Genomic DNA, 22,765 nt, shown 5'->3' on the forward strand with positions numbered 1-22,765 from the left:
ACACTTGCCAGCTGGTCAGCGCATGCTCTTAGTACGTGTCCTGGTATTCTGTCTGGCCCCGCGGCCTTGTTAATGTTAACCTGTTGAAAGGTCTTACACACATCGGCTACAGAAAGCGAGATCACACAATCGTCCGGAACAGCTGGTGCTCTCGTGCATGGTTCAGTGTTGCATGCCGCGAAGCAAGCATAGAATGCTTGTCTAGTAGGCTGACATCGCTAGGAAGCTCGTGGCAGGGTTTACCTTTGTAATCTGTGATAGTTTGCAAGCCCTGCCAAATCCATTGAGCGCCAGAACTAGCAAGGTTTAGTGAATTATCGGAGGTTGTAGCGAGACCGGATTTGTGTCCCACTCCTTGAAAGCGGCAGCTCTAGCCTTTAGCTCAGTGCAGACGTTGCCTGTAATCCATGGCTTCTGGTTGGGGTATGTATGGTAACTGTGGGGATGATGTTGTTGTTGCACTTATTAATGATGCCGGTGACTGATGTGATAAACTCCTCAATGTCATCGGATGAATCCCGGAACATATTCCAGTCTGTAGCTTTGCATTAGCTTCATTGGACAACTTGCTTGTAAGCAGGAGGATAGAGTTATGGTCTTATTCCCCAAAGGGAAGGTGATGGACGGCCTTGTATGTGTTTCTTTGTGTGGAGTAAAAGTGATTTAGAGTTTTGTCGCCTCTAGTTGCAGAGGTGATAAAAATGAAGTAAAAAAAAATTCTGTTTCCCTTCATTAAAATCATCGGCCTTGGGAAACGTTGCCTCTGAATGAGCGTTTTCTTGTTTCTTGTCTATGTCCCTATACAGATTCGTGTATGCGGTCTTAGTGCCCCCATTGGTTCGTGGTGGCAAATAGACAGCTATGAAAAGTATAGATGAAAACTCACTCTGTAAATAGGATGGTCTGCAGCTTATAAATGAGGTATTTTAACTCAGGCGAGTAAAAACATTAGAAATGGTGCACCCGCTGTTCTTAACACAGAGACACACCCCTCCTCCCTTCGTCTTACCCGAGTCTGCCGTCCGGTCTTGACTATGAATAAAAAAACAGTGAGATGTATATTCATGTCCTTGCTCAGCCATGACTCTGAGAAACATAGGATATTACAGTTTTTCAGGTCCCGTTGATAGGATAGTCTGGAACGGAGATCATCCTGTACTACACTGTATCACACTGTCCAAAACACAATTTACACTCAATGTATTTCTCATTCAGTGAAATCAGAGCTATCAGAGAGCAATGCATTTTGGACTGCAGCCTCCTCACTGTTAGTTTGGGTACATGTGGGAACAAGCATCCTCATTGGTGATTTGCAGACAGCAGTATGGCACAATGTTAGGGATTCAGAACTGACTTAAAACTTGGATGTTGTTGGTGCAGGTGTAGCGGAGTTGGTTAGCTTCGTGCAGTTTAGTTAGGGTAATGTTCAGAACGCTAGCCTTTGGAGTGCGAATTGTGTTGTTGACACTACATCAATTCCAGGGTTGGTTGTACCAGAATGGTCTATATTCCACAGGTTCCAAATTAGACACCAAAGTGATGTGATGGCCTAATGAGAAGATACTATATTTAGCATATGTTTTACTTCTAGTGTGTATGCATGGAAAGAAGTGGGGATAGAATGACCAGTCAATGTGGATGAGCAGATACTGTAATTAGTTGGATGGACCTCCTGGCCTCTTGTTCTCGGTTTCCCTGAGGCCCCTAGGGGCCCTTAACTGGAGCCAACCCATCCATCAAAATGGTGGTTTGAATTTAAATAACTCCCCCACCCGTAATCCCCATCCTCTTATCGGCCTGCTGACTGGATCCTTCACACAAGCCTAGCATTCTCATTGGCCCCCAACAACCACTTCCTCATATTTAATTACCTGACGACAACAACAAAAAAATCTCTCCCAGATTCTAATTGGCCGACAGAGAGGTGTTGCCCCAAGGTTAGGTACCACAATTCCACAGTGCGGATGGTATTGAGAGGAGCCCAAGGACGTATGGATGAATTGCCAGTTAATTGAATGCCGCTTCAGATTACATGGATGGCAGCCCCGGATGAGCAGTGGCCTGATGACAGAGACACAGAACCAGGAAAGAGACGATAGGATCCCATTCCGGCATCGCCCCCTGTGACATCACATATGTACCCACCAACAAATATACTGTAGGTTGTCCAAGTTCATACAGTGTCAGACCTCAGTTCAAATATTACTTGAAATCTTTGAGTGTTGGCTCTTGTCTGCCTGGAGTACCAGGTGGGCGGGGTTTAACAGGTTGGGACTATTCTATGGGTCCATTAAGGCAGGCAAACTCAATCAAGCACAGATCAATTATTTGAAATGATTTTGAGTAGTATTTGAACCCAGGTCTGTACATATGGGCAAGAGGGGAGGGCGAGGTATGGTATTGGTGAACAACATGGTGTTTTGTATTGTAGGAGCAGGGGAAAGTCCTGTTTAGAATAGATTGATTTGTAATTGACAGTGGGAACAAGTTGAGCCTGGCCGCTTGCTGTTTCAGACCGAGATATCGACGGAAAGTAACAACATGGACGCCATGTATACTGAAAATATGTTGAATAATACAACGGGTATCAGTCATTAGCATATTTGGGGTCTCCCGAGTGGCGCAGCGGTCTAAGGCACTGCATCTCAGTGCTAGAGGCGTCACTACAGACACCCTGGTTTGAATCCAGGCTGTATCACAACCGGCTGTGATTGGGAGTCCCATAGGTCAGTGCACAATTGGCCAAGCGTCGTCTGGGTTTGGCCGGTGTAGGCCGTCACTGTAAATAGGAATTTTTGTTAAATAAAGGTTACACGTAAACATATAGAAAACCTTTTAATTTATTATGAGGAGGTTGTTTATGGGGCAAGTACATAGAAATATACAAGGTTCTGTAACATATGAGGTATATGAAAGGGTTCTGGACTCAGTTATCAAAATGGTTAAAACAAATACAAAAGTAAACAAAAACAGATACAACAGAGAGAAAACACCTCTGAATATTCAAGAGCAGGTGTAAACATGTGTAGCATGATGCATCTGAAATGTCAATCATTTGTTTTGTTGGTGTTGACCTGCTGTATCTGCCATTCAGTCTGGTCAGTTGAAGCCTGGGTTGTATTTATCAGACCACAGCATAGCGAAGCATTTCATAGAACATTAGTTTTGTTGGTGTTGACCTGCTGTATCTGCCATTCAGTCTGGTCAGTTGAAGCCTGGGTTGTATTTATCAGACCACAGCATAGTGAAGCATTTCATAGAACATTTGCTTCTTTTTTTTATTGAACAAGTTCAAGTTGTCCCTCCTTTTTTAGTCCTTTTTCTTCCGTTTGGTGGCTAATTTTTACATTTGAGTTATTTAGCAGACATTTTTATCCAGAGCCTTGCTCAAGGGCGCATCAGATTTTTTGACTTTTTTGGCTAGGGGATTCGAACCAGTTGACCTTTCGGTTACTGGCACAACACTCTTAACCGCTAGGCTACCTGACGCCATAATGAATACAACCCATAGACCAACCAGGCAGTCCGGCACCCTGACAGTCGAGGTTCTATGATGTCATCAACACTAGACTCCACTGTTCTCCTCCATGGCCAGCTTCTCATCCCGATCCCCTGCGTTCCTGGGGGGTTTCTCTTGTCCCTCGATAATGACACGCTCACACACGGTGAGTCTGGGTTCGTGTGGCCGTGCCTGGCGCAGGTCACTGGACGCAGTGGTCATCCCTTTAGGATTCTGGGAGGAAGGACATGGTCAAAACACTGAAGAGAAACCACAATACCCACATTCATGCACACACCCACAGACACACACACACACAGATATTAAAATATATACACATACACCTCCTCCCACCCACCCCTAAACCAAGACATCTATGAGTAGACACCCAGTAAGTGCCTGGTGGGTGATGATGGAGTGATGGTAGGTGAGGTATAGACACTCACCCTCCACAGACACAGCAGAATGTAGACAGGGATACACATCAGCGGGGTGAGGATGAGGAGAGAGGCCACTCGGGAGGCCCAGGGCTCAGGTGCGTACTCTAGATTTAGATTGGTTGATGAACTGGTCAGTGTGTCATACACCAGGGTGATCTGAGGAGAACCAGGAAGAGGTGGAGATGAAGGTTAGCCTTGGATACTGCCGACGTAAACCTGATTCCCACTATAGGGCCAGCCCGAACTGTACTGTGCTGGCTGGGATATTTTATTTTCACATTGTGCTTTCCAGGCCATTCCAGTACAGCTCGGCTTAGTTTGGCTCGGTATTGTGAAAAGGGTATTAGAAAGATAGTGATCAACAAATGTCATTTGTGGATAGAAGGAATACATAGGTGTTTTAATGCAAAGTTAGAAGGAAGAGGGAGGGAGAGAGAGACCACGAGGGAGAGAGAGACCACCAGGGAGAGACAGACCACGAGGGAGAGAGAGACCACAAGGGAGACCAAGGAAGAGAGAGATCACGAGGGAGAGACAGACCACGAGGGAGAGAGAGACCACGAGGGAGAGACAGACAACTAGGGAGAGAGAGACCACTAGGGAGAGAGAGACCACAAGGGAGAGACAGACCACAAGGGAGAGAGAGACCACAAGGGAGAGACAGACCATGAGGGAGAGAGAGACCATGAGGGAGAGACAGACCACGAGGGAGAGACAGACCACAAGGGAGAGAGAGACCACGAGGGAGAGACAGACCACGAGGGAGAGAGAGACCATGAGGGAGAGAGAGACCACAAGGGAGTGAGAGACCACGAGGGAGAGAGAGACCACCAGGGAGAGAGAGACCACAAGGGAGAGACAGACCACGAGGGAGAAACAGGAAACATTAAGATAAAGACAGATGCAGAGAGAGAGAGAGAGAGGAGAGAGAGAGAGAGAGAGAAAAAGGTACAGAGAAAGAAAAATAACAAGATGAAAGCAGGAGAGAGATAATGAAGAAAGAGAACATGAGCATAAAGAAAGACGCAGAGAGAAAGATGAAAAGAGAGAGAGAGAGAGGTGACACAGGTGTCTGTCTTACTCACCCCACAGATGAGTGGTGTCACAAACAGCCAGCAGTACTTCAGCACCGAAGGGAAAGGATGGTAGCCTATCATGTCTTCAATGTTGTCAAGGAAACGGTTCGCACCTGCAAAGCCAATCCATCCACACTTTCTTTTTTAGTCGAGATCCATCTCTTCGTCTTGATAGAAACATTCACACACATGGGTCCCCCCTCGATTGACTGAAAACATGCTGAGACACAGTGGTCTACCATGTGTCCCACTTCCCTGGTAATAGAACTGGTAATAGAACTTCAATGTAGACGTAACGGTGAATGTATGGAAACACTTATTGTACAGGTATGAACATGTTGTGACTGCTTGTGACTGTCCATTGTAGTACTGGACTAAATAGCATGCCCAATGGACAATATTCCTAAAAATAGCATTTTAGTCCAGAACCAGGCTTCAACTGGGTCCAGGAAACTGGCCCGTAGAGCATAGATTCACTTTAACGATTAGAACAATAACTACAGTAAACATAGTCGGTACAATCATGTTAGTAGTGACGTCACTCACCGTAGACCCAGGCGACGGCGATGCACTCAAAACATGCAATGAACAGCAGACTGGTCCCACTGGGGCCGTACGAGTCAATCAACTGAAAGAGGACTATCCCATTCTGATGGGAAGGGCAGGAGGACATGGATGTCAGAGGTGAACTTCTGTTCCTATTGCTATTGAAGAGTTTACTAGCATCCGTCTCTCTCTCTCTCTCCCTCCATCTCTCTTTTTCTCTGTCTCCCACCCTCTATATAGCTCTCTTACACCACTCTCTCTCTCTCTCTCTCCCTCTATCTCTCTTTTTCTCTGTCTCCCACCCTCTATATAGCTCTCTGTCACCGATCCCTCTCTCCCTCACTCCCTCTCCCTCTCTCTCCCTCTCTCCCTCTCCCTCTCTCCCTCTCTCCCTCTCCCTCTCTCCCTCTCTCCCTCTCTCCTACCTCCGTGATGAGAGGCAGACCCAGTAGGAAGCAGACTACAGCGATGACTAGTACTAAGATCTCTCTCCGGCCAGGCCTCCGCAGTACACCAGGGAACATGTCAGTGATGGATGTGGCCAAGCTCTCTACACACACAAACTGGGAGGGAACACACACAATATGTTCACAACACACACACATGCACAAAGATGTATCCTGTCAACTGAAAACGACACATTACCTGATTTAAGCTTAATAAATTCAATACAACTCTATCAAACACACACACACACACACACACACACACACACACACACACACACACACACACACACACACACACACACACACACACACACACACACACACACACACACACACACACACACACACACACACACACACGTCCCTGTATAGTACCTGGCTGTCCAGACCCAGTAAGATAACCATAAGAAAGAAGAGGACGGCCCAGAACTGGGCCCCTGGTAGCAGGGACACGGCTTTGGGATAGGCGATGAAAGCCAGACCAGGTCCTGTGGGAAACAGCCCACACACACACATTAATTTATTCATATTTTCAGGTAAATATCACCGGACTGAAAAATGCATATGGAATTGTTCTGCTGTTGATGTGTTGTCTTAATGCTGTGTGGAGGAGACCAGTTGTGATAGAGGTTTTATGGTGTGGTGCATTGGGCTGAAGGGCCATCTTGTGGCCATTATTGGTTATGACAGTGAGCAGTATCGTAACTATAGCACAGGCTTCTCCATCTCTACTGGGAGATACTGGGAATGCAGGCTCTTGTTCCGCCCCAGCACTAACATACCTATTTCACATCAACTAATTATAGAATTCAGTCTGCACCACAATTTGTTTGATCAAATATGTCTGTGCTGGGCTGGAACAAACACCTGCACACCTAATACATTTTTAGGACCAGAGTTGGAGATCCCAGCTTCACACGATATATAACAGAAATGAAGGAATCGCATTCTATATCAAGGTGTTGACAAACTTGACCTCTGCAGTAAGGAGTGTGACTTTGAAAAAGGGATGAAGACGAGGAAGAGGGGGATGTGGAGGAAAGAGGCCCACCTCCTTTAACGACTTCATTCATGTCCACGTCAAGTGAGTAAGCCATGAATCCCAGTACGGAGAAGACGGCGAATCCAGCAAAGATGCTGGTGGCACTGTTGAGAATGCAGAGTGCCACGCAATCCCTGGAACACAACATGGTGTGTAAAATCACTATCACTCCCTGGAACACAAACAAGGTGTGTAAAATCACTATCACTCCCTGGAACACAACAAGGTGTGTAAAATCACTATCACTCCCTGGAACACAACAGGGTGTGTAAAATCACTATCACTCCCTGGAACACAACAAGGTGTGTAAAATCACTATCACTCCCTGGAACACAACAAGGTGTATAAAATCACTATCACTCCCTGGAACACAACAAGGTGAGTAAAATCACTATCACTCCCTGGAACACACAAGGTGAGTAAAATCACTATCACTCCCTGGAACACAACAAGGTGAGTAAAATCACTATCACTCCCTGGAACACAACAAGGTGTATAAAATCACTATCACTCCCTGGAACACAACAAGGTAGTTAAAATCACTATCACTCCCTGGAACACAACAAGGTGTGTAAAATCACTATCACTCCCTGGAACACAGCAAGGTGAGTAAAATCACTATCACTCCATGGAACACAACAAGGTGTGTAAAATCACTATCACTCCCTGGAACACAACAAGGTGTGTAAAATCACTATCACTCCCTGGAACACAACAAGGTGTGTAAAATCACTATCACTCCCTGGAACACAACAAGGTGTGTAAAATCACTATCACTCCCTGGAACACAACAAGGTGAGTAAAATCACTATCACTCCCTGGAACACAACAAGGTGTATAAAATCACTATCACTCCCTGGAACACAACAAGGTGTGTAAAATCACTATCACTCCCTGGAACACAACAAGGTGTGTAAAATCACTATCACTCCCTGGAACACAACAAGGTGAGTAAAATCACTATCACTCCCTGGAACACAACAAGGTGTATAAAATCACTATCACTCCCTGGAACACAACAAGGTGAGTAAAATCACTATCACTCCCTGGAACACAACAAGGTGTATAAAATCACTATCACTCCCTGGAACACAACAAGGTAGTTAAAATCACTATCACTCCCTGGAACACAACAAGGTGTATAAAATCACTATCACTCCCTGGAACACAACAAGGTGAGTAAAATCACTATCACTCCATGGAACACAACAAGGTGTGTAAAATCACTATCACTCCCTGGAACACAACAAGGTGAGTAAAATCACTATCACTCCCTGGAACACAACAAGGTGTGTAAAATCACTATCACTCCCTGGAACACAACAAGGTGTGTAAAATGTGTTTGCTTATGCGACCTCACAGGAGGGTACTGTACATAAGAACAATAAACACATAATCAATTACACTTACCAGTGTCCTTTTAGCTGTAGTTAGTTCAAACTAAACACGTGAAGGTATTTCAGGTGCTCTTGACTTAGCGTGGAGTTTGCACATTTGGGACCATTCCATTGGTTCTATTGTACACAGCAAACTATATCAAGCATAGCTCAAGTGTTGAAAAACATGTGACATAATGATGTGTTTGACCCAGGTCTATATGATCCAATTCAAATAACGCCAAGAGGGACCTAGCATGCTACTCTAAATCAATGTGAGTGGATACCGTTTGGAAAGAAAAGAGATGTGCACGTTTTCACTTTTGGGACTATTCCATTGGTTCCTTTCGTAAAGCGAAAACTAAATCAAGCACAGTTGACATATTTGAAAATGTTTTAGTTTTTATGTGACGATTCAAATCGAGTTTTGAAGGGGAAGCTGTGTGCAGTGGTGTGTCACACTGACTTGTAACAGTTGTTGTTGTACTTGTTGTAGCTGCCCAGAGAGGTGAGGACCCCCTGACATACAGCGTAGGAGAAAAACACCTGGGTCCCTGCGTCACGCCACACCTAGAGAAAGAGGGGGAGAGGGATGGAGTTAGAGAGAGTGAGAGGGGTGGATGGAGGGAGGGGGATGGATGGATGGAGGAAGGGAGGGAGGCGAGAGAGAGAGAGAGAGAGGGTAGGAGAAAGAATGGGAGGTATGGAGGAAGGGCGAAGAGAGATGGAGGCAAGGAGAGAGAGGGAGAAGGAGAGAGAGGGGGAGGCAAGGAGTGAAAGACAGGGGGAGGGATGGAGGGAGGAGAGAGGAGAGGGAAGGAGGGAGGTAGAAAAGAGAGTGAGAGGGATGGAGATAGGGAGAAGAGAAAGAGAGAATGAGGGGGGCAGAGTACGGGAAGAAAGAATATCTATTTTACTGTCACGTGTTCAGCTACTTTCACTCATTAAAGTAAACAAAAAACGGTCAGAACCATGTGGTTTTCATCAAATACATTCATGTAGACCCATAAAACATTGGATACATTTCTCTGTCAAAGCTGACAACAATCAACTACAACTTGTGTAACATCAGGTTTGTCTAGGGCCAATAATCTGGGCTCTCTACTGTCTTTCTCAGGCCAACATCCATCTGTGTGTCCGTTCATGTGCGTGTTTGTGTGTATGTATGGCTGCCTGTGTCTGCTTGCACTTCCTATGTGTGTGTGTTGACAACATCAACCCTCTCAGCAGACCCTCAGCAGACCCACTCATAGCAGCATCTGGTTAGTGTTAGCAGGAGGGCGATAGGGCCTGGGAGGCCTGCAGTCTGCCCCATAACAAAGTCCATTATCCATCCCAGCATAATCCACATACTACCACAACCAGCTGGGATGGGCCCCTTCATTTATCTTCTCTCTGTCTATACACAGACCCCTTAAACTCCTCTCTCTGTCTATACACAGACCCCTTAAGCTCTTCTCTCTGTCTATACACAGACCCCTAAAGCTCTTCTCTCTGTCTATACACAGACCCCTTAAGCTCTTCTCTCTGTCTATACACAGACCCCTAAAGCTCTTCTCTCTGTCTATACACAGACCCCTTAAGCTCTTCTCTCTGTCTATACACAGACCCCTTAAGCTCTTCTCTCTGTCTATACACAGACCCCTTAAGCTCTTCTCTCTGTCTATACACAGACCCCTTAAGCTCTTCTCTCTGTCTATACACAGACCCCTAAAGCTCTTCTCTCTGTCTATACACAGACCCCTTAAGCTCTTCTCTCTGTCTATACACAGACCCCTAAAGCTCTTCTCTCTGTCTATACACAGACCCCTTAAGCTCTTCTCTCTGTCTATACACAGACCCCTTAAGCTCTTCTCTCTGTCTATACACAGACCCCTTAAGCTCTTCTCTCTGTCTATACACAGACCCCTTAAGCTCTTCTCTCTGTCTATACACAGACCCCTAAAGCTCTTCTCTCTGTCTATACACAGACCCCTTAAGCTCTTCTCTCTGTTTATACACAGACCTCTAAACCTCTTCTCTCTGTTATACACAGACCTCTAAAACTCTTCTCTCTGTTTATACACAGACCTCTAAACCTCTTCTCTCTGTTTATACACAGACCCCTTAAGCTCTTCTCTCTGTCTATACACAGACCCCTTAAGCTCTTCTCTCTGTCTATACACAGACCCCTTAAGCTCTTCTCTCTGTCTATACACAGACCCCTTAAGCTCTTCTCTCTGTCTATACACAGACCCCTAAAGCTCTTCTCTCTGTCTATACACAGACCCCTTAAGCTCTTCTCTCTGTTTATACACAGACCTCTAAACCTCTTCTCTCTGTTATACACAGACCTCTAAAACTCTTCTCTCTGTTTATACACAGAGCCCTAAACCTCTTCTCTCTGTTTATACACAGAGCCCTAAACCTCTTCTCTCTGTTTATACACTGAGCCCTAAATCTCTTCTCTCTGTTTATACACAGAGCCCTAAACCTCTTCTCTCTGTTTATACACAGAGCCCTAAACCTCTTCTCTCTGTTTATACACAGACCTCTAAACTAATACACCACCCTCACTCCAGACTTCTTCCCCAAATCCAAAATAAAACACATGGCATGCAGTCGAACACACATTTTCTCCCTGGTCTGTTCTTCAGCTGTGTCGGGACACAGAGTTACATAACCAATCATCACCCGAACCCTGAAGTGTATTCATTTGGCCACCGTTCCAGTCGAAGTAACTGGGGATTCCCACGCCAGCGCCCCCGTCCTCTTCTCAATCCTCCCCCAGGTCTCTAATTGCTTTAGCAACTTTTCTCACACCCTACACCTATGAACTTAAAGATGTTAGGTTTGTGACTATCCTTTTGTCCGCACATGATATGACACATCTGTCTTGGCGTATGTTTGCTGGGATACCTGGAAAGATGATGTTATACAGTAATTTAGTTCTTTGAGAATCAGTGTTTTAGCCATAAGGTTAATTAACATAATATTATTCACCCTCCCCCAATGTTGACGTCCTGCTCTCTCTACGGAAAAACAGCACGTTTCCTTTTAAAATAGACTGGTTGAAATATGATACAAAGAAACAAACTCACAACAGTTCATGACACTTCCCAAATACCCAGCAGGCTTCATTTGTCGCGGTTTGCCCCCTTTTTGAGCCTACTCCTGATCCAACGAGCCCCACACAACAGGAAGCAAAATTGGAGGATAGTTGACCCCTGAAACGAGGCTTGACCTCTCCAGGGACCACTACACCGGACCCCAGAAGGCATCAGGTCACATGCCATGTTGTACTAAGGTCAAAGGTAATCCATACCAAAGAATGTCTCTTTTATGGGACTCTCTGGCACCTAAAGAAATCGTCTGAATGCCTGAGTGTTTGACCGTTGCCATTGACGTTCAGTCATTGGACTACGACCAAAGAGTATCTTAAATTAATTAGTGGGGAAAATACAAAACTGACCCAAGATCAGCGTATAGGGGCAACTTCATCCTGATCCGGGAGGATGGTGTTTTTGTTACTGTGTGTTGATGTTATGGTGTGTTCGGGTTACTGTTTAACTCTAAAGGTCTTGGTTTGCTTTTCTTGCTAAGATCCCAGTTCCGCTTTGGGATTGTGAGCAGAGAAAGAGAGAGAGAAAATGCTAGAGAACATATTTCCTCTGTACTAGCATCTTCACTCCCTACTACCATCTTTATTCCCTACTACCATCTTTATTCCCTACTACCATCTTTCCTCTCTACTACCATATTTCCTCCCTACTACCATCTTTATTCCCTACTACCATCTTTATTCCCTACTACCATCTTTCCTCTCTACTACCATCTTTCCTCCCTACTACCATCTTTATTCCCTACTACCATCTTTATTCCCTACTACCATCTTTCCTCCCTACTACCATCTTTCCTCCCTACTACCATCTTTATTCCCTACTACCATCTTTCCTCTCTACTACCATCTTTCCTCCCTACTACCATCTTTCCTCTCTACTACCATCTTTATTCCCTACTACCATCTTTATTCCCTACTACCATCTTTCCTCCCTACTACCATCTTTCCTCCCTACTACCATCTTTCCTCTCTACTACCATCTTTCCTCTCTACTACCATCTTTATTCCCTACTACCATCTGTATTCCCTGCTACCATCTTTATTCCCTACTACCATCTTTATTCCCTACTACCATCTTTATTCCCTACTACCATCTTTATTCCCTACTACCATCTTTCCTCCCTACTACCATCTTTATTCCCTACTACCATCTTTATTCCCTACTACCATCTTTATTCCCTACTACCATCTTTATTCCCTACTACCATCTTTATTCCCTACTACCATCTTTATTCCCTACTACCATATTTCCTCTCTACTACCATCTTTATTCCCTACTACCATCTTTATTCCCTACTACCATCTTTCCTCCCGACTACCATCTTTATTCCCTACTACCATCTTTATTCCCTACTACCATCTTTATTCCCTACTACCATCTTTCCTCTCTACTACCATCTTTATTCCCTACTACCATCTTTATTCCCTACTACCATCTTTCCTCTCTACTACCATCTTTATTCCCTACTACCATCTTTATTCCCTACTAGCATCTTCCCTCTCTACTACCATCTTTATTCCCTACTACCATCTTTATTCCCTACTACCATCTTTATTCCCTACTACCATCTTTATTCCCTACTACCATCTTTATTCCCTACTACCATCTTTATTCCCTACTACCATCTTTATTCCCTACTACCATCTTTATTCCCTACTACCATCTTTCCTCTCTACTACCATCTTTCCTCCCTACTACCATCTTTCCTCTCTACTACCATCTTTATTCCCTACTACCATCTTTATTCCCTACTACCATCTTTCCTCTCTACTACCATCTTTCCTCCCTACTACCATCTTTCCTCTCTACTACCATCTTTCCTCTCTACTACCATCTTTATTCCCTACTACCATCTTCACTCCCTACTACCATCTTTATTCCCTACTACCATCTTTATTCCCTACTACCATCTTTATTCCCTACTACCATCTTTATTCCCTACTACCATCTTTCCTCTCTACTACCATCTTTCCTCCCTACTACCATCTTTCCTCTCTACTACCATCTTTCCTCCCTACTACCATCTTCCCTCTCTACTACCATCTTTATTCCCTACTACCATCTTTATTCCCTACTACCATCTTTCCTCCCTACTACCATCTTTCCTCTCTACTACCATCTTTATTCCCTACTACCATCTTCCCTCTCTACTACCATCTTTATTCCCTACTACCATCTTTCCTCCCTACTACCATCTTTCCTCCCTACTACCATCTTTCCTCTCTACTACCATCTTTCCTCCCTACTACCATCTTCCCTCTCTACTACCATCTTTATTCCCTACTACCATCTTCACTCCCTACTACCATCTTTATTCCCTACTACCATCTTTATTCCCTACTACCATCTTTATTCCCTACTACCATCTTTATTCCCTACTACCATCTTTCCTCTCTACTACCATCTTTCCTCCCTACTACCATCTTTCCTCTCTACTACCATCTTTCCTCCCTACTACCATCTTCCCTCTCTACTACCATCTTTATTCCCTACTACCATCTTTATTCCCTACTACCATCTTTCCTCCCTACTACCATCTTTCCTCTCTACTACCATCTTTCCTCCCTACTACCATCTTTCCTCTCTACTACCATCTTTATTCCCTACTACCATCTTCCCTCTCTACTACCATCTTTATTCCCTACTACCATCTTTCCTCTCTACTACCATCTTTCCTCCCTACTACCATCTTTCCTCCCTACTACCATCTTTATTCTCTACTACCATCTTTATTCCCTACTACCATCTTTATTCCCTACTACCATCTTTATTCCCTACTACCATCTTTATTTCCTACTACCATCTTTATTCCCTACTACCATCTTTCCTCTCTACTACCATCTTTCCTCCCTACTACCATCTTTCCTCTCTACTACCATCTTTCCTCCCTACTACCATCTTTCCTCCCTACTACCATCTTTCCTCCCTACTACCATATTTCCTCTCTACTACCATCTTCCCTCCCTACTAGCATCTTCACTCCCTACTATCATCTTTCCTCTCTACTACCATCTTCCCTCCCTACTACCATCTTTCCTCCCTACTACCATCTTCCCTCTCTACTACCATCTTCCCTCTCTACTACCATCTTTCCTCTCTACTACCATCTTTCCTCTCTACTACCATCTTTCCTCCCTACTACCATCTTCCCTCTCTACTACCATATTTCCTCTCTACTACCATCTTCCCTCCCTACTAGCATCTTCACTCCCTACTACCATCTTTCCTCTCTACTACCATCTTTCCTCCCTACTACCATCTTTCCTCTCTACTACCATCTTTCCTCCCTGCTACCATATTTCCTCTCTACTACCATCTTTCCTCCCTACTACCATCTTTCCTCTCTACTACTATCTTTCCTCTCTACTACCATCTTTCCTCCCTACTACCATCTTTCCTCCCTACTACCATCTTTCCTCCCTACTACCATCTTTCCTCTCTACTAGCATCTTCACTCCCTACTACCATCTTTCCTCCCTACTACCATCTTTCCTCCCTACTACCATCTTTCCTCTCTACTAGCATCTTCACTCCCTACTACCATCTTTCCTCCCTACTACCATCTTTCCTCTCTACTACCATATTTCCTCCCTACTACCATCTTTCCTCCCTACTACTATCTTTCCTCCCTACTACCATCTTTCCTCCCCACTACCATCTTTCCTCCCTACTACCATCCCTGTCCCATCAGTCTTACCCCAGGTTCCAAGGTCTTGTCCATTTGAGGCCAGAGATAGTACTTTATGCCCTCTCCAGCCCCTGGTAGAGTCACACCTCGGATAAACAGGATGAAGAGCATCAGGTAGGGGAACGTTGCTGTGAAGTACACCACCTGTGGTCACAAATGAAGATACACTTGAACACACAGACACACACACACACACACAGACACACACACACACACACAGACACACAGACACACACACACACACACACACACACACACACACACACACACACACACACACACACACACACACACACACACACACACGAAGAGATTGTACAGACAGAAACAGGGAGGTACTACCTGGACTTGGCCAAGAAGAAACACTCATTTTAGTTTTCCCTTGCAGAACATTTTGGTGTGGTGTGCCCTAATGAATTTGATCCTGTTGTTTTGGTCTGTATGGGAGGCTGCCAGCTCACCTTGCCTGTCGATTTGACTCCCTTCCAGATGCAGAAGTAGCAGATGATCCAGGCCAGCAGCAGACAGAGAGCCAGGTCCCAATGTACAGCACCCAGAGACACATGATCTGACGTCCTCAACACCCGACGACTGGGGAACAACACACACACACACATATGTAAGGACGCATGCACACACACACACACACACGAATGCACACACACACACACACACACACACACACACACACACACACACACACATACACATACACACACACACACACACACACACACACACACACACCAGGCTGGTCAGTAAGACGTTTAGACCATGGTGCCACGGCAGTTCACAAATGTTTAGCAACACGGGAGAGTATGATGATGATGAATGGAAAAAACGCTTTTTATTTCATTATCATATAGTTTTATGCTTTCCCCAAACCATAACCCTAACCTTAACCATTTGGAATGAATACCTAAACTTAACCCTTTTAGTTGTTTCTGTTTTAACCTAGTAACCATGCAGAATTAACCCACTCATCAAATTACGTCAAATCCCAATACCATGACCCTCTATGTACTACATACCATCTTAGACATGGTGTTTTATTTCAGAGATCCTCTCCCTACACAAATCTAACCTAAACAAATTCACAGCGACAGCCGACCCGACAGAAAGACACGTGTTCTTTTTCCAACTTTATAGTCTCCATATGGAGCCTCTGCACGAATACAGAGACAAAATAGCATCGGCATGATAGATACAGATGTTCCATTTTCCCCAGTTTAGTTCAGAGGGTTTTAGTTTAGGCTTTGAACCCCAAAGAAAGGACACATATTGTTCTCATTTAGAAGAAAACGCTTTAGAGTGCTGTTTTCAGCCCATTTCCCAATCCTGCACCACCCGGAAACACCATCAGGAATGTATCATGTGGGAAGAACCATGGCCTATTACGAAATCACCAGACTAGTCTGACAAAACAACAACACTGAATTTGAACACAAAATAATCCTTATCGAGCACTCTAATTGGTTGTTTTATGGTTCCCTCCAGGCTGTAATTGGCTAATTTCCCTTACCCGGTGTTCTACTGGGCTGTTGGGCCGTTGGGTGGGCCCTATATTGTCTGTCAGCATGACTCATCATCATCACTATCAGTATGTGTGTGTGCGTGTGTGTGCGTGTGTATTTCAGAAGTTATGATTGGTTTCAAACTTACGCCCAAAACTCCTCCTCGGGAGACGTGATCTTCATGGTTTCATTACTGAAAGAGAAAGAGGGGGGTAAACCAATAAAAAGCAAAGAGAAATAGCAAAATGAACCACAAGACAGTAATCTCAATGTCTGCATGACTGCACCTCATCAACACCCAGTGTATCTGATATCTTCAAAGTACAATAAGGAGGCCTACCTCAACATATTGTAGTCATTATATTCAGTCTGGTTGTGAAGGAAGGACCAGTCTGAGTCCAACTGGGAGAGGTGTGGGTTCAACAACATGGAACTCAAATTATGACAGTTCTCTGTGAGAATGTTAGAGAGAGAAAAAGAGAAAGAGAGAGAGAGAGAGAGAGAGAGAGAGAGAGAGAAGAGAGAGAGAGAGAGAGAGAGAGAGAGAGACAGAGAGCGAGAGAGAGAGAGAGAGAGAGAGAGAGAGAGAGAGAGAGAGAGAGAAAGAGAAAGAGAGAGAGAGAGAGATAATTAGTGAGTGAGTTTGAGTAAGTAAGTATGTGCACATGCATACGTGCACGTGTGTCTATGTCTACGTGTGTGTCTGTGTCTGTGTTCAGTTCTTGTACCAGTATTCCACTCATTGTCACAGGTGGACCAGGGCAGTGGATTCCTGAAGGAGTTGAATAGGTAGAACAGACCCCAGGCTAGCACCACTATGTAATAGATGTTCAAGTACGCCACAATCACTTGGGATGCAATTCCCACTCCTATAGACGGAAAAGCAAAGGCAGGTTAACATTTGATAAGGTGACTGTTCTTTAAATAACTTAGTAACTTAGCACAGTGTTCAAAGCATGGATCTGGAGAACTACAGGGCGTGCAGGCTTTTGGTTCAGCCCAGCACTACAATAACTAAATAAACAAACGTGTCATTGAGACTTTGTTAAGTTGAATCGGGAGTGTTAGTACTGGGCTGGAACAAAAGCCTGCTTAATACCTAGCAAATTACAGTTAGATATAGAAAATGTGAAATGTATTTGTTTTCAATCAATGTCTTTGTATACAGCAGCATCTCATGAGGTTAGCCTGAAACAACACATTTGAATCCCTGTTTTAACTAGCATAAGGCCCGATTCCCTGACACAAATAATGGATAGTCCTGCACTAAAAAGCCATTTTAACGGTTATGGAATAAAAAATGTAATCTATGTAATCCCCAAAAGTAATTACTATCATGAACTACAACTAGTAATGCTGCATACTCCAAGAAAGGTTACAATCTCACCTTTCTGGCAAGAATAGTTATACATTGCTGAGGTGTCGTCCCTTTTGAAGATACAAGCTGAAGTACACAGTAGAAATATCATGAAAATATGAAAATACGAAATATTTTATATTGTGTATTTCCTATTCAATAGAACTGTATATGAATATGGCTTGAAATGATACACGCTTTCAAAATATAATATAATCAAATTATACAACAACTAACTATAAGATTTCACCTTCGTTATAACTGTAAAATACATATTTGTATGTTGAGTGTTAGAGAAAATGTGAATATTTTCTAAAGGTCTCTCTTGATCAAAACGTCTACCCCCATCGCTGTGAACGTCTCACTGAGCTCGTTTGGAACTTGCCTTTCATCTCATATCAATCTTGTACGTCTGTTACAAGCAGAAAGGGTTTTTTGTTTAAAATGTATGAATTATTTTAATTTCCTGTCAATAAATCGATCTCTGAATGTGGTACAGCGACGAAACCCCTCTCTCCTGCTGCGCTACGATGTAAGGACTCCAGGCATATGTGTTGTTAGTGGCTGTGATGTAGGGTTCAGCCTGGAGTTGATGGACAGTCAGAAGAGCGAATAAAATGGTAGGAGGGACACCCCACATATACTCTTGTGTCCGTGAGATTCAGGGCTACTGCTCAATGCAAGCCATTTCAGCCTATGGTGTCCACAGATAAATTTATCAGTGAAAATGTCAGTCGGAAACGATACCAGAACCACGCAGGTCCCCAAAACAGGGGACTTGACATCTATTAATAAAGAAGACTGCTACAAGCTCTCACAGTCTCACGTCAAACGTCAAATTTCGAAGCTGTTCCAAACGTCACATTTTTAAGTGTTTAAGGTTAAGTTTAGGCATTAACTCTGTATTTTTAAGGTTAGGCATTAACTCCCGAATACTTAAGGTAAGGGTTAAGGTTTGCGTTACACTTAAAACAAAAATATCAAAAACCACTTTCTTTCTGGATTCGAACATGTTACTTTTGGAACCAAAGGCAGATGCCTACGCCCATCCACAACGCCCTAGCAAAACTAGCAAAACCAGCAAAACCGAAACCTACTTAAAGGTAACAGCTCTCACTGTTGCCCCTAGTGGCTGGTTTCTACATCATCTCCCGTCGTCCTCAGACATGGATGGATGTCGATTACTGACTTGTATCATGGGTGTCCTGACTGGAAGATTCCCCATAGGCTATATCTGTGTCTGGGGAACTGGCCCATTATGTAATAATGTAAGGAGCAGACAGAGTGATCACCTTCGAACATGGGACATATCTTCCTCCAGGCTGTGACCCCGCCCTCGCTGGTGTACTGGCCCAATGCCGTCTCCAGGAAGAACACAGGGATACCACAGAAGAAGAGGAAGACAAAGTACGGGATGAAGAAGACACCTGTGGAGGGTTAGAAACACCAGTGAAGAAGAGTGTTTACTGTGTGAAAGGTGTGTTACTATGGTAAATGGTCAAATAGAACAGCAGGAAGGATACAAAGATAAAGCCATTGAGATGAATGACAAAACATTTTGTGTGAATAGACCAAGGAAATGCTTATTGACATTTCAGTTGTGTGATGATGCGGTATTGCTGTATAGTAGTTAGAACATGTTCTTTCGCTACGAGTCCATGAAAAGAGTTGACAGCTGAATAGATATCCTTCATAAGGAAATGAATTAACTTTCCAGTGGATACAGAGAGCCTTTGAGGCGGCACAAAAGCAATCGCAGGCCTGGTATACTTTTTTTTTTTTTAGGATGCATACATCTTTTGTTGCTCACAGAATATTAGAGGTGAAGCTCCGCCCACAGGGTTAGCGGACACAAGAGTCAACTCCCTCGGGAAACATCTTTCTTATCTCTCTCTCTCTTTCTTCTCTCTCTCTTTCTCTCAATACAATAAAAAAAAACGTGAACAGTAAATATTACACTCACACAAGTTCCAAAAGAATAAAGACATTTCAAATGTCCTATTATGTCTATACAGTATACAGTGTTGTAATGATGTGCAAATAGTTCAAGTCAAAAAGGGAGGAAATAAATAAGCAACATAAATATGGGTTGTATTACAATGGCATTTGTTCTTCACTGGTTGCTCTTTTCTTGTGGCAACAGGTCACAAATCTTGCTGCTGTGATGCACACTGTGGTATTTCACCCAATAGATATGGGAGTCAAAATGTTATTTGTTTTTCGTATTCTTTGTGAGTCTGTGAGGTCTGAGGGAAATATTTCTCTCTAATATGGTCACATATTTGGCAGGAGGTTAGGAACTGCAGCTCAGTTTCCACCTCATTTTGTGGGCAGTGTGAACACAGCCTATCTTCTCTTGAGATCCATGTCTGCCTACGGCGACCTTTCTCAATAGCAAGGCTATGCTCACTGAGTCTGTACATAGTAAAAGCTTTCCTTAATTTTAGGTCAGTCACAGTGGTCACGTATTCTGCCACTGTGTACTCTTTGTTTAGAGCCAAATAGCATTCTAGTTTGCTCCCTTTTTTGTTAATTCTTTCCAATGTGTCAGGTAATTATCTTTTTGTTTTTTCATGATTTGTTTGGGTCTAATTGTGTTGCTGTCCTGGGGCTCTGTGGGGTCTGTTTGTGTTTGTGAACAGAGCCCCAGGACCAGCTTGCTTAGGGGACTCTTCTCCAGGTTAATCTAATCCCTCTATCTCTCACTTTCTTTCTCTCTCTCTCTGTCTCTCTCTCTCACACACTCTCTCTCATTCTCTGATGTTCACTTACTCTCTCACACACTCTCACATACTCTGATGTTCAATTACTCTCTCACACACTCTCTCTCATTCTCTGATGTTCAATTACTCTCTCACACCAACACACTAGCTGTCTTTCTTTCTTTCTTTCGTTAGATGGGGAGGTGCTGGTTTACTTACCTCCTCCGTTCTTGTAGCACAGATAAGGGAAGCGCCATACGTTGCCCAGGCCAATGATCTCACCAGCCATGGAGAGCAGGAATTCAGTCTTGTTGGCCCACTTGCCCCTCTCCTGCTGAACCGCATCCTCGGGGCTCTGTTTCTGGGCCTCTGAGTCCACTGGTCCTCCTGGAGTGGTCCCTCCAACCATCTCCTCTTCCATGTTCACTCACTTTCTCTTAAATTCAAAATGCTTTATTGGCAGGACATTTTGTAGATATTGCCAAAGCTCTCTCTTTCTCTCTCACGCTCTTTCTTACTCTCACGCATGAACTAACACATATTTTCTTTCTTTCTTTCTCTCTCTCTCTCTCTCACTCTCTCTCTCTCTCTCTCTCTCTCTCTGTCTCACACACACACTCCTCCCGTCTCTCTCTTTCCTACGCTCTCCCTCTCATTGTTAAATCGGGTGCGGACTCCGTGTTTACATCTTCTGTTACTCAGAGGCTCTCTTCAACACAATATGTCCCAATCAAGACAGATTAAGTATTTGTTCTGTTAGAGAGCCTGAGGCTTTATCCTAATGCAGACATTCTACTCCTCCTAGGATACTAACATTTATGACTAGGCTATTTGTTTGCTTAGTTACGCAGTCAGTCATAGCCTATCTGCACAAATGTATGAAAAACAAGATAATAATTGATTGTTTTAGATATCCACAAGACATTGAAGTTGAGTTTTTTTTCTCCCATTAAGCAGATTTCCTCCATGGATTATGTGCAGTAATGTACAATGCAGCAATGCAATGCAATACAATCATGCAGATGCAGACCTATAGGCTGTTTAGCTTGAACTTGTATTTAGGCATATGCTAAAATCCAAAAGTTTATTTGTTTGAGAAAAAGGATTCCTGCATGCAAGAAGAAAAAAGTGAGTAAGCACTATCATTTCTGTGAATCCTCCATGTGTTAAGCACAATCATTCAATTATGCATGCAAAATTTATCTTACAACTCACCCACTATTTTAATGCAATAGATCCTGCTTTTCCACACAGCTGGTAGGAGTCAATGAAGCAGTTCCTTTGGCTGCACAGATAGAGGGTCTTTGGAAAGAATGTTGAAGTGGGAGTAGGGGCGTGTCTACAAACTCCAAAGCCTTCACATGATATTGAACTGAACCAGGATGCTAGCCTATAACAGCTATGTAGAATGATACAGTAAAACAGCCTACCATTGTGGAGGGCCATTGTATATGTGGAAAAGAGTTGACATGTCCACCAGTTTAACAAAAAATGTATTCAACTAAATCATTTAAATTAAATGAAAGAAAACACTAAACTTTTTGATTATTTGTTTTGCATTTGGCTATCCTATCCTATTTCATAATGTGTTGAATAACAAAGAATAAGGTAGAGACAATTTATTTCAATCCCTCAGTCAGACTCGCTGGAATGTCTGGAATTGTCATAATAAGGGCTGATGATTGTTTGTGATAGGCCTAAAGTAAATACAATTGCTCTTCAAATAGCACCATCAGAACATAAGTCATTTAGATCTGTTTATTCCATACATTAATTCACCTGTTGTGCACTTTCTTCATAATGTAATTTTTTTTTTAATTGCCTGGCAGGGAGCGACTGTTCATACTGTATATGGTGCTTTCAAGACGAATGGGAATCGGAAAAATAATAGGTAACATCATGACGTAGGTGATCTTCGGGTCAGAAAGTGGGAGCTCTAGAAAGAGGTCAGAGTTGCCGACATGGGGTGCGTTAG

At 43.6% G+C, this 22,765-nt stretch overlaps 1 protein-coding gene across 3 annotated transcripts; it reads right to left on the reverse strand.

The window, feature by feature from the left end:
• Nucleotides 1-2,826: 2,826 nt before the first annotated feature.
• Nucleotides 2,827-22,105, reverse strand: LOC110499843 (sodium- and chloride-dependent GABA transporter 2). 3 transcript variants are annotated; one of them, XR_005038539.1, is made up of 17 exons: nt 22,006-22,105; nt 21,010-21,226; nt 19,381-19,515; nt 17,460-17,600; nt 17,072-17,183; nt 16,880-16,924; nt 15,679-15,808; nt 15,227-15,361; nt 8,895-8,998; nt 7,062-7,186; nt 6,386-6,498; nt 5,987-6,124; nt 5,562-5,664; nt 5,025-5,128; nt 3,946-4,095; nt 3,180-3,733; nt 2,827-3,074 (listed from the first exon to the last, which is right to left on the reverse strand). XR_005038539.1 is itself a non-coding variant. In XM_036957104.1 (16 exons), exons 2-16 carry the CDS (start codon nt 21,209-21,211, stop codon nt 3,566-3,568), a joined length of 1,905 nt encoding a protein of 634 aa, XP_036812999.1. In that variant the 5' UTR covers nt 21,212-21,226; nt 22,006-22,105; the 3' UTR covers nt 2,827-3,565. The 3 variants fall into 3 exon arrangements, 2 of the variants coding, with proteins under 2 accessions (XP_036812999.1, XP_036813000.1); XM_036957104.1 differs by having other exon boundaries at nt 2,827-3,733; XM_036957105.1 differs by having other exon boundaries at nt 2,827-3,733; nt 22,010-22,085.
• Nucleotides 22,106-22,765: the final 660 nt, after the last annotated feature.

Source organism: Oncorhynchus mykiss, chromosome 21, assembly GCF_013265735.2.
Source record: "Oncorhynchus mykiss isolate Arlee chromosome 21, USDA_OmykA_1.1, whole genome shotgun sequence".
In the NCBI taxonomy this organism is placed as follows: domain Eukaryota; kingdom Metazoa; phylum Chordata; class Actinopteri; order Salmoniformes; family Salmonidae; genus Oncorhynchus; species Oncorhynchus mykiss.

What these genes read in the sequence shown, in the direction of transcription:
- LOC110499843 (XM_036957104.1), bottom strand. Translation starts at nt 21,211, where the DNA reads ATGGAAGAGGAGATGGTTGGAGGGACCACTCCAGGAGGACCAGTGGAC. An exon ending in GATATGTCCCATGTTCGAAG is followed by an intron (nt 17,601 to 19,380) that starts GTGATCACTCTG and finishes TTCCGTCTATAG; the next exon opens with GAGTGGGAATTGCATCCCAA. An exon ending in GAGTCAAATCGACAGGCAAG is followed by an intron (nt 15,362 to 15,678) that starts GTGAGCTGGCAG and finishes TTGTGACCACAG; the next exon opens with GTGGTGTACTTCACAGCAAC.